Here is a 16015-nt window from a genome sequence, read left to right on the forward strand (position 1 = left end):
GTATTGAAATGTTAACTGCGAAAATAACAATTGTTAGAATACACAAACAGTTTTAAAATATTCATTCTTTTTTTTCAAAAGTTTACATGTGAGAAAAGGCTTTTCTTTTTATACTTCATAAAATTCACACAGCACATTGATTTATAGACCAATTTTTGTTGTTGCTTTTAAAGTATTACCATCAGTAGATTACAAATTATGTTTATTAAACTACAGAATGGTGTTGTTTGGTATTATTTCTGTAAGCTCTCTTATTTGTTTCCCTATGGAAATTTGTACTCCTCATATTAACAAGTTTAATATTTAAAATTTACACAGCAACACATTGAAAATTAAACAAAAATACTAGACAGTAGGATATTAACTAGAAGAAAATGATATGTCCAGTAATAATTTTTTCATAAATGATAAACATGTGACCATTTATAGAATAACTGAACCATGCATTGTTGTAAACTTGTATGTCATTTGTGAAGAGTTGATCATACCACATCTTCTTTTATACATACATATCTGTTTTCAAATATATGTATTTTACAGAAAGAAACCAATTTGTAAAGTTAAAATTGACCGGTCAATAGAATTTTTCAGTTCAGCAATGGAGCAGTTTGTAATTCATCAGCATTTTGTTATGTCATGTGATTGTGAAGTTTATGTTGCCGATTAAAAACTGTAAATATACATTTGTACAACTGATTTACTGTTAGAATTTGCTCAATGTTGTCTGCATTGCTGTTGGCAGGAAAGTATTGTCCAGTTATTGAGTGATTGTCCTTAGTGCAGAAGGTCATGGGTTCATTCCCAGAGCAGGTTGAACGAGATACTAATATTGATAAATTGCTGCTTGTCTGTATAAAAGTTAGATTTAAGATTGGTTGGCTAGGAGATTTAATAATGTGAACAGTAGGATAAAATGTCATCTTGCAGACATAAAAATCTGATTCAGTGTTTTGGACTAGTACAAAGCAGGTGTATATTTCAAGTATTCATTACAATATCTCATGAAATGTTGATAGTATTTTAATATTAAATATACTGTAAATTCAGAAATTGTGGGGAAATGTTTTTGATTGTGAAAATTGTTAGGGTACAGTGTTCTCTCCAGGACCTTTAAGCATCATGGTAGGGAATAACAATAATGAATATGGCATTTGTGTCAATTGATCAACAATCCAAACAAAAAAAGCAGGCAAAATTTCTTAATATACATTTTCCTGTAGCAGATTTTGATATTTTCCAGTTATGACCTCTAGCCTGTGGAATGTGTGAACAAGTTCATTAATGTTGTGTTCATCTATTGATTAGATTGGTTGACTGATTGTTTTTTGCTTGCTTAATGTCCAGTGGGAAATATTTCATGCAAGTTCAGGATGATTAATTCATTAATTTTATCAAGTTAGGCCAACAAGAATGAAAAGGTGGAAAATTATGACTGCCATTTGAAATGAGGGTATGTTGGATGTGGGTTATAAATTCAAGCTTGCAACAGGCTACATATAGACTACCCAAAGAGATAATGAAAGAGCCTTATAAACTGGCAGAGAACATGAGAATCTCTACAGGAGGCATCAGATTTAACATCCATAATAGAATAAACGGAGTAATTATACATTCTTTAGTTTTAGTGTATGGAATGATTAAAAGGTGTACATGTTTGACTGGCAGATTTCATCTGATCTTGACCTCATTATTATGGTTCGTTGGTCAAAGTTTAGATTTTATAATTTTGTCCGTTTATTAGATACTATAAAGCTTTGGTTAAACTATATTTTGTGTATGGAATGAATGCATGATGTACATGTCTTGTTATTCAGGGTTCATCTGACAGTTACCTCATTTTCATGGTTCAATCGTCAATATTAACTTTTTCTGTTTGATTGTAAGGTATACATTCTGGTCTAGCTGTTATCTTCTGACCTTGACATAACTTTGAGGTTCATTGGTCAATGTTGAGTTTTTGTGTTTGTCTATTTTCAAATACTATGAGCGATATGTTAACAATATGAAGTGTAAAGATAATTGTAAGGTGTATATATTCATTGCCTCATTGTAATGGATCTTTGAAAAGGTTTAGTTTAAGAGATACTTGTAGGAAAACCTTCATGTCTTTAAGTCTTTCAACATAAATTTAAGTCAGTTGAGCAGTAGAAACATGTTATTTGGTAAGATATGTTATAAAATCCATTAACTTGACTAAATTTTCATATTGAGATTTATAGTTTCCGTCCATTTGTCGGTGTTGTCAAATATATTTGAATATCAGTCTAGAACTTATTTGATGGATTTTTGATACTCTGGTTGGTTTATAACTTGGTAAGGGTGAGTGTTGACGCCTGTTAAAACGTTTCAACCTGCTGCATTTGTATTCACTTTCTCAAGTCAGAAGCCGGTTGTTCAGTGGTTGTCGTTTGTTGATATTGTTCATAGTAGTTTTCGCTTCTCGTTTATAATATATATTAGATCGTTGATTTTCCTGGATATGAACTTTTTTACACAAGTCATTTTGGGGCCCTTTATAGCTTGCTGTTCAGTGCGAGCCAAGGCTCCATGTCAAAGGCTGTACTTTGACTAATAGTTGTTTACTTTTCATACATTGTTACTTGGACGATTGATCACCCATTGGTACTCATATACCCATCTTATTATTTATATTACGTTTGGTTTGGTATATTTGGGCTGTTATCACATGGACGTTAAAATCACAAGGGTTGAATTTGGCATTTAAATATGAGCATGTAATAAGTTTCGTCAGTTAAAACCTTGTCTGAGTGGGACGTCCACTTGACTGTTTGATATGTATAAGATCGCAGCAATGCCCGGACATAATGTGGACGAAGAATCCGATGTCTCTTGCAGACAAAGATCCAAACAATCTGCACATAAAGAACTTCAGTAACAACTTTGATGGATCCATAGGTGGCCTGTTGCAAGGTTAAAATATTTCCTTGTCAAATAATTTCTCCCTGGCATTCTGATTTTCGGCTCTTCATTCTCGGTTAAACTCTTTTAGGCTCTTAAACCAAGAGTTTCAAATGGTGAAGTTGAAATCATCCCTTCTTAAATTGTATGGACGCCATCACGCGTTGGTTGACTATTGTGGAAAAACCGTTTCACAGATGATATCGGATATGTTTCTTATGTCGTAACCACAATCCCCTCCCCTTTTCACGAATGTGACCTACCGTATAAGACAATTTACCGGATTTGTAATAACACGAGCAACAACACGGGTGCCACATGTCGAGCAAGATCTGCTTACCATTCCGGAACGCCTGAGATCATCCCCAGGTTTTGGTCGGGTTCTTGTTACTTAGTCTTTAGTTTTCTATGTTTTGTCTTGGGTACTATTATTTGTCTGTTTGTCTTTTTCTTTTTTGACCATGGCGTTGTCAGTTTATATTCGATCTATGAGTTTGACTGCACCCCTTGTATCTTTCGCCCCTCTTTTAAAGGACCTATCTATTGTAATCATTGTTAATTTGTTATCGTTCTGAACATGCATGAAAGATTTGCCAATGAACGTTTTAAGCGAATATTAATCAATCAACATTCATGGTTATTTATTTCAAAAGTGTTTAAACCAATTGATGAGTTTTCTTATGTCTCAGATTCGTTTTCATGAGCATTTTTGTCGAGCCTGCAACTATTGTTGCAGAAAGCTCGACATAGGGATAGTGTTGCGGCGGCTACGGCGGCGGCGGGGGTGTTAGCTAACTTCTTAAAAGCTATATATTTTAGAAGGTAGAAGACCTGGATGCTTTATACTTTGTATATAGATGCCTCATGTTACGAAGTTTCCGTCAGTCACATGTCCAATGTCCTTGACCTCATTTTCATGGTTCAGTGACTACTTGAAAAAAAAGTTAAGTTTTTTTGTAATGTTAAATTCTCTTTTATTATAAGTAATAAACTATATTTGGTATGTGCGTACCTTGCAAGGTCCTCATGACCGTCAGACAGTTTTCACTTGACCTCGACCTCATTTCTATTATATTTGTTGTATGGAAAAAATGTTAGCTGTACATGCCTGCCTGCCATGGTTCATCTAACCTTGACCTCATTTTCATGGTTCATTGGTGAATGTTTAGTTTTTTTGGTTAGGTTTATGTGACAGTTGTCATAAAGTTTTATATTTAGGACTATCAAATAATATCAATGATTAGTAAAGAAGGCGAGACATTTCAGCGTGTGCACTCTTGTTTTAACATGGTATGTATTGTAATTAATAATTAATAATGATAATTTGATATGGTTCGCATATCTACAAATACTTGAATGTCATTGTTCCGTTAGAATGTTTTCCATGGTTTACACATCGATATACCATGTTGCCCAAATGTTTTTCATAACCGAATCACATGAGTAGAATCGTAGGGTTCAAAGAGAAATAAATAACATATGCATGGGTTTGGAATGCTATGTAAACTTTGGAATTTTATTCAGTTTGTGAGGCAAAAAATAAAATCGCAAAAATCCGAGAAAAGTTAAAAAAAACAACCTTGCCTATTGAAATGGTAAAACCAAAACCATAAGCTCAAACACATCAAACGAATGGATAACAACTATCATATTAGTTCAGTTTACACGTCATTACCCTCTAGAAAACAGCGTGTTTAATCTTTAGGGTTTATTATTATTTATGTTAAACGTAAACATTGTGTGCCAAACAAGTAGGTGTCTTGTCGCTTTAATGCTCTGAGCATATACAAATCGATCACAGACAAACAATACCTATACGTTCAAAACTCAATAAGCGGTGAAGTAATTATCGCCTCATTTTTGATTAATTGTCTTCACAGTTTCGAAATGTGCATTTCAAATGAATCTTTGACTAAAATCCTCATTTCATGGCAGTGAAATCTATATACACCACTCAGTTGATTAAAATAATCATTGATAATAGACTAAAACAGTATTTTTATTTGCTAAAAAATTATTATTAGAATCATTTCTATATTCTTCTTATCATCATGATAGATGTTTTGGCAACATGGTTAGCGAAAAAGTGCCAATATAGGTTGGAACTGAACTCTTTGTTGAGTGCACTCCAAGTGCAATTTCCATACCACCAAGGCCCACCTCCCTTTGCACAGTCACCACTGCTCTGATCATTGTCTTGGTCAATGGTGGAAAACAACAGTCCATTTTGAGACGTCATCGAATCACCTAAATAATGTATTAATGTTGATACATTGTATTATAAATATGTGTTCTAGTTGTAGAGCAAGACTTGAATTATCCTATGAGTTACAATCATAAAAAAGAGGGTCTGAGGAATGTCTTCATTTCTGTTTTCTTAATTAATTCGATCATTTTCTCTATTCTTTATAATAGACAACACCATTATTCTATATACTTTTTTACGTGTTCGTGTTCGTTTTTCTCTGTTCTTTATATTTTGTTCGTATTTTATTTCTGTAAACCACATCATAACCCTTTTATCTTATCAATTGTGCGGTAATCTTGGATAAAAAAAGCGATATTTAAAAACTTAGTTCAGTAATTCAGGATAACAAGGGAAATAACTGGTAGATAAAAATGATTGTTATTAAAATTTCGAATTTTGTACGATTGAGTTGTGTATCATTCTAGGTTTATATCAATTCCACCGGATAAGCAAATAGAGTGCTTTAAAACAAAACCAAACTATATAACAATAGAAAAGATGCTTATATATTCCGTTTCAGTAAAACAATTTGACAAATTTGGTATAAAATGTCATTTAGAAACTGGTGTTTGCCGTTTTTCTTCCGGTACCATTTGAAGAATAAAATTACTAGAATATCCCGTGATGCATCATTCAAACTATATATTAAGATAAAATGTTTATTTTCAGTTGTGATATTCACTCGAAATATCATAAATATATCCGCTCTTAAAATTGTTTTCTCGTTTATATGATGAATTGATCGAAATATCACGTTTTCTTGTAATTCCAGCCTTTTAATAATGAATTCCTGAAAGGTCCAGGGCTGATATTTATAAATTGTCATAAAACTATGCATATCAGCCCTGTTTAAACATTCGAAAAATAATTTGATTACCTGCATTTCCTCTATAACTCCCAACACTTAGTTTGTATTTTGATGCTGCATCTCCAATACTGAATTGTTTGTACACAGCGTATCTCTTCTTATTTTTGTTGTCTGTCAAATCTATCCTTAGTTCATATTTCTCATTAGATGTCATATGATGGATATGCTTGTTTCCTTTACAATAGAATAATAATAATGAAAACAAAAAGAAGATATATTTTTATTTGCATGAAAAAACTCTACAACAGAATACAACTAAAATATCAGTATATTCCAGTGGGAAATTCATAGCAATTAACAAAAGTTTGCAAAGCATGGACAAAATGCAAAATAAACTTATACCAAAAAAAAAAAAGGAATTTAACAGACTAACTTTGGAATAATAAAAATATAAAAATACAGTCTTTGAATTATTCTTTGTACCAAGTTTTCGAATATTTGTTTTATCAAATAAAGAGTCAAAAGATATGTATGATGTTTTATTAGAAAAAAAATGTAACACAGTGGAGATAAATGGTGTCTTGATTAAAAAGGAGAATAGGATTGGAAAAAAGTGCATAATATGGTTTTTTACACCACAAAAAACTCTATTATATAGATATTATTTTATTTGGAAATCTAGGAAACAAAAGAAAAAAAAAAGGATACCAAAAACTTAATAATACTCCTTAAAAAATTATACTTATAGAACAAATCTCTGAGAAAATAAGGTAAATTTTATAGGACTAAAACATTACATCAAAGAATCTCTACCACTAGAAAAGAATATATTTTTTGAAAGTAACCCTTTTCATATGGCCAATATCTACTCTGAAGCCTAGATTCCAATATTAGAAGACTAGGTTTTTTTTTTATCATAAAATAAAAGGTACTTTGTTTACTTGATTTACTTTCACTTACATGTTTTTACTTTATCCACATCGCCATCTATTTTAGGATTTAATACTGTTATATTATAGTGAATATGCATGTTTGATGTTTGTCTATGTTTATAACTACATTTATATTCATCTTAGTTAATGTCTATACGACAATAATTAAAAAATCCTTTGAGGGCGGTATTGTGAATGCTGTATGGAAGACATATTTTTGTTTATTGTTTTATTGTTTTTTTGTTGTTTTGTTGTTTTGTTTTTTGTTTTTCCAAAATTCAAAATTCCTTTGATTTTTATTTATTTCTTTTCTTTTCTTTTTCAAATATATGGATCATTCTATATTGACAATATATTATATGAATATATCAATCAATCAATCAATCAATCAATCAATCAACTTATCGATCGATCAATCAATCAATCAATCAATTGTCAATGTTTATAAATACATATTATTTTTTTTCCATAAATGTTCGACATATGATCAAAGGATGATTTAAAATTGAATCCTGAGACCGTGTTTTGATATTTTAAATTGATTCTGCGCTTTAGCCGGACGGAAAGGTATTAGCACAAAGTCGATAAAATGACTTATTTCTAATGCAGCAAAAATACTGCAATCTGATTGGTTAATTACCCCGGTGTAAATAACACCCCACCCTGGTTCACCCCGGGATAAATAAAATTTTGCCAAAAATTTCAGAAATTTTTTTTTGCCAAGATTAAAAAAAAAAAATAAAAAAAAAAAAAATAATCAAAATAAAATGTTAAAAAAATTTAAAAAAATTTTTTTTTTTAAATTTTAAAAAATATTTAAAAATTTTTTCCCCCCGGAAAACTCAAAGAACACAAAAATTTTCTCAATTTTTCAAAAAATTATGTAAAAAATATTTCACAATGAGCAGCAACATGGACATTGAAAAAATGTTACCCTGTAAATTTTTCATTACCTTTTTTTCAATTTTACATCCTGGTTTCAAAATGAGTATAGGAATTGTTCATTAGAAATAAATTCGTTATCTTGGTGTAATCAGGGGTGTACGGAATTTTACACCGTTGTTGAAAATTCATACACCCATTCGGCTCCGCCTCAGGGTGTATGAATTTTCAACAACGGTGTAAAATTCTGTACACCCCTGATTACACCAAGATAACTAATATTACCTAGCCAGTATTCACCTTCAACATCCCCAAACCCTTTTTCGTATTCTGCCCACTTTCGTTGGAAATCCAAAGTACCATCATAGTGTCTTTGGATTATCTAAAGAATAGATAATTTCAATACGATATCCGAAGACTTTTTCCGTTTTTTTTATAAATATTTTTAATATAGCGTATATCAATATAATATTTCGAAAACAAAAACGATTCATTAAAAGGTGTGAATAAACTCATCATAGATACCAGGATTAAAATTGTATGTTTACGCCAGACACGCGTTTCGTCTACAAAAGACTCATCAGTGACGCTCGAATCAAAAATGTTTAAAAGGCCAAATAAAGTACGAAGTTGAAGAGCATTGAGGACCAAAAGTTCCTGACTAAAAGTTTTGCCAAATACAGCTAAGGTAATCTCTTCCTGAGGAAGAAAAGCCTTGCTTGATTGTTAATTGATTTACGTCAAGTGAAAGATTGATGTATGTTTGCTATCTTGTTTTAATGTGCAATTTTATTCTCTCGTAAGACCTTTCTGAATGTTGAAGTACGGTGACCTTTAATTGCTGTTTCTACATCATTTGAAATATGGTGAAAATTTGTCTCATGGGCAATCAAACCATATCTCCTTATTTTTATATTTAACAAATTCAATATATAAGGACATCAATAAGCTTTTAACTTTTCATAAATACAACGTTCGTTCGTAAAATCATTTTAAAAGAATAATAACTCTTTGCGTTTACATATGTGAACTCAAACATAAAAATAAAAGAAAGGTGAAGAACAGAAGGTAACGAAGGATCAAATAAAATATCTCCTACGAAATACGGACGGACATGCCACTAAACAAAAGACAAACAGCAAATCCACAAAACACAACGCGGATGATTTAAGCTAAGCAATGTGAACCCCAACAATCCTGAATGTGAATTTATTGGAAAACCATTTAGTACTTAATTGTAAAAATGACCATAAACAACATATAATACTAACCGACCAACCACCTCCATCTGTTGACATATCACAGTAAACCTTTAGGACCTCCGAATTTCTCGGAGATATTTTGTAAACACCGGATAGTTTGTTGTACTTTTTAAGCTCTGTACAATCTTTTGCATGTTTTGCACATGTTCCTAATAATTTTTAAAACATAAAAAATAAGTTAAACGCATGCTACAAACATGTTTACAAACAAATAATTGGTCAATAGAAGAGGTTTGGAGAGTCTTATAATATTGATTTACTCTATATGTACAAATAAATGCATAGATTTAAAAAATGATTCCATCTATTTTCTAATTTTATGAAAATTTAACCACGCGTTTATCTGTCATTTCATCTGCAAATAAATGCAACGTACATTGTATGCTGTAATAATGATTGTTACAAGACTGCGCTGCGAGATTAAAAGTTTTTTTTACTGTAGCACTTCAATATCCGGGCTTTCCACTTATTGAAAGCCGTACGTGCAATGATTTATAGATTCAAAAACTACGTTTCATGGAATTTAATTGATGTTTGTTGCTATTGTCACCATATCTCTTTATTCTTTATCGTCCAGAACATGCGTGAAATATTTGCCATTGGACTTTAAGCAATCAACAATAAATTATGTTTCGTCTAAATCAAAAGACCAGAGCTAGGACAAAGTCAACAACTGTGCTTATACTTTCTTAAATTATAATAATAAGTTGGAAATAACTAGCTTTTCCTAATTATTGCATATGCATGTACAGTGTGTCACTCTTTACATTTTTTTTAAACAAATACCTTTGAAATCATCCTTCAATAGACTGAATACCTTTGAAATTTCTTTTTCTCCTCGAGTTTCTGAAATTTTTCAAAAAGTAAAAAATCATATAAAATCCTTTTTTTTTTTATAGAGTTTCGAATTTTGATAATTTTGTAAACAATTGTTACAGCTGTAAATTCTGAAATTATTGCGGGCATTGATTAGTATATGTATAATATATCAGAATGCAGGTTCTTATTATTGCAATACTCATCAAGTCACATTATCCTAATTGATAATGAACTCGAATACAGAAGTTTATATAGTAACTTATATAATGTACACTGAAGAAAATGACCCCTAAGATAAATAAGGAAAAAAATACCCAAACAACCCAGATGTTATCAACAACGCAAAGAGAGTGTAGTTAAATAAGTTAAACTTCTATAATAAAATTTGTTTTTAACTAATTGATAACAAATTTTCAGTATCTAATCCATAAAATTTTTCATACGAATTGACGTTTTAGTTAAGAATTGAATGTTTCTTTTTGTAACTTCATTGGGGTGTAAAAGCGTTGACCGAAGTACATTTTGTATGAAGCGGAAGCGCTTCATTCTAAAAAAATTTGCGCACGGCCAACGCTTTTACAACCCTATGAAGTTACAAAAAGAAGCATTCAGTACTTATAATTACATTTTTTAGCTATGATAATGAAAACACGAATTTTATAATTGTTCATTTAATTCACCTGTGCACTTTATTGTGGGACCACGTGTTATCATGAATGAAAAGTTTTATTGAGTAATGCAATTGCTTAAGGAATAAAATGTGATGTGCAGTTAGCCAATCAGAATAAAGTATTATAATGAATCATACATCTAATGTAATTATTAAATTATATACATACCTTTAAAGATCCACTTGATATCATTTTTCAATTGTTTCTTCATTTTAACAACATCTTTGTATATTGCCATATCTACAACAGAGATGATAATTGATATAAAAAAGCAGGTTACTTCCATCAAAAGACCTACCAGTAGTCAGTAGAGATTTGCAATCGTTGGCCACAGCAATGACTTTTACATTGGTCAAAACCCATACCGCATATCAAGCTACATAAGCATACATAAGCTACGTTCGAATAAAACATGTAAAAAAGGCAAATGAAAACAAAACTAAACATCGAGGACCAAAAGCTTGAAATTTTTTGTCATACCGTAATTAGCATATTCAAACATGGCCAACTTTTTAAATATTCAAATAAACATTAAATGCGGTCATTATTGTCTCCATCCTTTTGATTTAATTCATATGACCTAACTGAACATGCTGAAGTTATATAATACAACTACAAAGTTCCAAGAAATCCAAGTGATAATCAATAACACATGTTACTACAAAAAAAAAAACCTCTACAAAGTAGTGTTACCAAACAAATATATTTTAATCAATATATGAATAATTAAACCTTTAAAAATAGTTAATAAAATAATCTTGTTGTCACAGTAACTTTAAGATTTGTCAATTTTTTTAAAATGGGAAATACTGGTTATCATGTTTCAGTAATGGTGTCATGAAATAGAAGCTTTTTAAATAATATTATTATTTAATTGAAAGTAATATTATATAATTTACTCCGACTGGAATGAAAGGTATAGAATATTTGTTCCAACAAGAACACCTTTTATATCAATTCTTATAACAGCTTATGTTAGGCGGTACACCTATACGTTGACAATGGTTTATCGAAAGAAGTACAGAAATAATTTTAGAATAGAATAGATAGTATTCTAGATACTTTTCATGATAAGGTCATTTTCACTATTAAAAAAATAACTTTCCTCTCTCAAAATATCTAGACCACACTTTGGGTAAGTTCATACATATGCATGCAATTAGCATTTCTTTAAATTTCATAGTATCCCATTAAAAGTTGATATAACTTACTTTTGAGCAAAACTTGTGTATCCCGTTTCAGCTCTTGCACAGTCTTTGGTCGATTACCATGTTGACATATTCCTATAACATGTATAAAAAGAAAGAAAACACAGCTACTTTTGCATAGGTACTACTAGTATTTCTGGTCTAAAAATTTGTAGCAATGGAAATCTACTTTTAATACCCAGTACTATTTTGTTACTTTAAAATTATTGTAATATTTACGTACCTGTAACTTACAGTACTTGATTTGTACTTGAAATTAAAGTATTGCTGATTTATGGTTACACCGTTACATTTTCAGCATTTTAAAAGATTTTCTATTTCAAATCTCTTGAAGTTATGATGTTCAAATATGGAATACTGTGATAATTGTTTGTATCAATTATGTACCAATATTTGAAGTACAAATCAAGTACTGTAAAATATAGGTACCTAAATATAAAATACTATTAAAGTAAAGAAATGGTACTAAATATCAAAAGTAAATTACATATGATAAGTACAGAAATAGTACCTATGTAAAAGAAGCAGTAAAATTGAGAATGGAAATGGGGAATGTGCCAAAGAGACAACAACCCGATCATAGAAAAAAAAACCAACAGCAGAAGGTCACCAACAGTGTATGATAAAAGTAATCTCTAATATCATTTCAAACTCAAACTTAACATGACATAACAAATCCTGAATATTTTTTGTACAAGTGTTGGTTAGTCATATTCACCTGTAAATCATTCTTTTTAAAAAAAATGTTAAATACAGTATTGAGTTCCCTTTATTATATATATTATCTCAAAGATACCAATTTGTTTCTTTACATTACATAGTTGGTTACTTCAAAACGGACAAAATTGATACAAACGATGTGAAAAGGACTTAGCCTCAACGTCAATAATTAAACATGGTACACATTACGTAAAACTAAAATCAAAACGTTTTATTTAGATAAAATGATGAGATTTGTCTTGTCTTCAAGGTCTTTAGATACATATATGCCATATATAAAAACAAAAAAATATGTTTTATTTTCAAAATAGGCTTCCAGCATATCGGGATGTATTGCAGTAACTGCTGCGACTCCGTTTCTTAGTTTTAATTATCCTCTGTCCCATCAAATGGAGTCTCCACAGTTCATAAGATACATGCGAAAAAAATCGTTATTTTATGGACGTCATAAACAGGTGATATGGCCCTGAAACCAAAACTGCTGCAGCCGTGTTATATGGAGAATCGAAATAGGTTCCCGACACATTTCAAGGCCACCATAAAGAATTGGCTAACTGATAATCATAAGATGAATATCACCAGCAAAATAGCTGCATTTTTGTGTTTATTCATTCATTTTCTGTACTATGTTTGTTTATAAAATGCTGAATTAATAGATATCATTACTGATGTCTCTTTACCCAAAATTACATAAATGATATGTATGATTATCAATTTTCCACAATTGTATCTTCTCTATTTTTTGTATTTGAAATCTAAAAATATGGGCGATATAATGTTTATTGTCAGTATTGTGCATTATGGTTATTTGGTGGACGGCTTTAGCTTTACTTTTTGGCGTTTTTTGTTTATAATCACTTTTTAGATTATTTTTTATGAATATTAAATTTGTATTTTGTTTTGGTATAAAGCATCAACGAAAAGATATTTATAGTCGAAGAGCGTACCTGGTGCAGTAAAATTGGTACTGAAGGACGACTCCGGGTGCGAGAATTTTTCGCTACATTGGACCTGTTGGTGACCTTCTGCTGTTGTCTTTTCTATTGTCGGGTTGTTGTCTCTTTGACACATTCCCCATTTCCATTCTCAATTTTACCATTAACGTTATTGTATAACCAAAAAATTCCATTTCAAGATAAGATAGGCGCCTGTATAAACCTTATATCCCTAAATTACAAAAAAGGAGGAATGCACCATGAACTTACATTATATTAAGGTATTAAAGAAGTAATTCATGGAAAACAGCGATTTGAGCAACGGGGCAATACAATATGAATAACAAATGACGACAGAATGTCATTTTTTTTTTTATAGAAGAAGCTATTTAAATAAAGAGCCACACATCGAGAAGGAATATTAGGAAACCTTTTAAGGAAGTTTGCGACTCAGGTTCAAAATAACAAGCTTTTCATAATAGTAGTATATATTAATAGGGGTTTAATAAAAGAACCAAACAAGCAACAAAAAATATGTAGGTAAATGTGCTTGTTTTCGAGATATTAGCTATTGAAATATTGGTGGGAAAATGTTCTCTCTTGATTTATCATAGCTTTATCACTGACAATTTAAACTTCTCAAATACTATTAACAAAATAACAAAGATTTTATAAGACTTTTACAAATGGCTTATAATTATACATATAAAAGATTTATAAAAAGAAAAATTGGAATCAATGGGCAATTTTTAAAAAAGTTATTCAAATAGATAGAACCAGAGGATTCCGAAAATCTGACAAAATCCAAAAACATGACAAGCAAACATCCTTAAATCAGATTATCGAATTGTTACCTGAAAAGAAACAGGCAAAAAGTATCAATAGACACATGTACAGCGTACAAGACTGCATTTAAGTGACTCCAATTTCCCTGATTATATACTTTATATGTACATAATACATTATCGGACAAACCGAAAGTATTGTCAGAATTGATTGTACACATTTTCCCCAATTCATTTTACTTTCAATGACGCATACATAAAGTTTGCGTTTGAGTGATAAGAGGTAGTAGCAGTAAAAATGCTCTGACATAAGTTCCATTCAAGATTTTCATTCGGTCATACTAAATATCTCTACAAACTAATCTATAGACCATATATAGATGACCATATCCTGAAAGTAACCTATGAACAGATCAATTACTAAAAACATAACAGTTATCTAAATAACACTCACCTTGCAACGAGTTCCAAATAGTGTCAAATCTACCATCTTCCTCTGAAGATTTACGATACTGTCTTACCTCTGAAATGTGGATTGCATAAGTAACTAAATGGAAAATACGGCAAACATGTTTTCTGACCTTACTAACTGAAACCGTTAATTTTGGTGACATCAAACTTTTTGAGCACAAAGGGTTTACTTATTTATTCACTATACAAGCCTCATAATTACGATGGGAAACAAACGGTTAAAACTTTTTGACTTCTAGTACCGTTTAAATGTATTCATACATTAATTTATTATTTTGTGGCACATTTTGTTATTGTTTTTTACAAATTAAAAGACCTAAAATGAAAGCAAATAAGACAGAAATACACTGTAGAAAATCATCTTAGTTATCGCGAGGTGATTATGGTACAAAATTACGTAAAGTATTTTTTTTCAATATTAATATACTTACATCAAAACAAAGTATGACCTACAATGTTTAGACATACCGTAAAAATTAAACCAACATATTATAAATTCCATGTGTCCTAAGCGAGTGTCAGAATTGACCTCAATTGCCAAAGCTCAAAGCCGAAAATTTGAAAGTCAAGAATCAATCAAAACCGGAACAGTTCTTAATGATTTAAAAAAGTGTTTGCACAGATGAGATAATATTATGCATAAAGTGTTGATCTTGTAATTACCACTGCTATTTTTACTCCCCGATGTCAAGTTCATTGTCGACAAATACGCAATCAGTATTATTTTGTACATGCTCTGTAATGATGTTGTTGATTGAATAGTCTACAACATTGATGACGAGAAATTGCACAAGTAGTATTTCAAGCATATATGTATATTATCAAATTTCTTCGTTGCGTGCAGATTTATGTTAATTATGTATAGATATCGTTTACAACCATATGTTGCTATATGAAAATTACAAAATACACTTTCTGCAATCAATCATTATAGAACAAAACAGTTAGTCTTAAAATTACAACAAAATCATTTTTCAATGAATTTTACGGGAAAAAGAAGTTACTTTGGAGCAATTTGTTTGAAGAGTTATACTGCATGTTCCTTTAGTTTATGCATTTGAATGATGGTTAACCTTTCCATATTTCTTCCCAATATTCAAGTCCATACATTTGGCCTTTCTAATGAGTTATATTGGTTAGTAATGCACAAGTTTGAAGACTGCTGGTGGTTTGAACATATATAGGTTGGTTCTTACCAAGGTACACTTGTTTCGTCCTTTGTAGCAAATTAAGTCTTTTAATGACATTTTCTAAACATTTTGGATGTGAGGCTAAAGTTTAAGGTCAACCTTCAATAATGATGAGTGTCAAACTTTCCCTTCCAAACTAATATTTAGTTTAGACAAGTACAATGG

At 30.7% G+C, this 16015-nt stretch overlaps 1 protein-coding gene across 1 annotated transcript; it reads right to left on the minus strand.

Moving 5' to 3' along the window:
* Positions 1 to 4921: 4921 nt before the first annotated feature.
* On the minus strand, positions 4922 to 15422 carry LOC143042337 (fibrinogen-like protein A). Its single transcript, XM_076214618.1, has 9 exons — positions 15324 to 15422; positions 14644 to 14712; positions 11753 to 11824; positions 10710 to 10781; positions 9838 to 9897; positions 9061 to 9200; positions 8075 to 8171; positions 6045 to 6209; positions 4922 to 5166 (listed from the first exon to the last, which is right to left on the minus strand). The coding sequence occupies exons 1-9, from the start codon at positions 15391 to 15393 to the stop codon at positions 4952 to 4954; spliced, it is 960 nt and encodes a 319-aa protein (XP_076070733.1). The 5' UTR covers positions 15394 to 15422; the 3' UTR covers positions 4922 to 4951.
* Between the last annotated feature and the right edge of the window lie 593 nt (positions 15423 to 16015).

The sequence above is a fragment of the Mytilus galloprovincialis genome, chromosome 8, assembly GCF_965363235.1.
Source record: "Mytilus galloprovincialis chromosome 8, xbMytGall1.hap1.1, whole genome shotgun sequence".
Lineage (NCBI taxonomy): Eukaryota > Metazoa > Mollusca > Bivalvia > Mytilida > Mytilidae > Mytilus > Mytilus galloprovincialis.

What these genes read in the sequence shown, in the direction of transcription:
- LOC143042337 (XM_076214618.1), bottom strand. Translation starts at nt 15,393, where the DNA reads ATGTACAAAATAATACTGATTGCGTATTTGTCGACAATGAACTTGACA. An exon ending in TATCAAGTGGATCTTTAAAG is followed by an intron (nt 9,898 to 10,709) that starts GTATGTATATAA and finishes GAAAAATTTCAG; the next exon opens with AAACTCGAGGAGAAAAAGAA. An exon ending in ATTGAAGGATGATTTCAAAG is followed by an intron (nt 9,201 to 9,837) that starts GTATTTGTTTAA and finishes AAAAATTATTAG; the next exon opens with GAACATGTGCAAAACATGCA.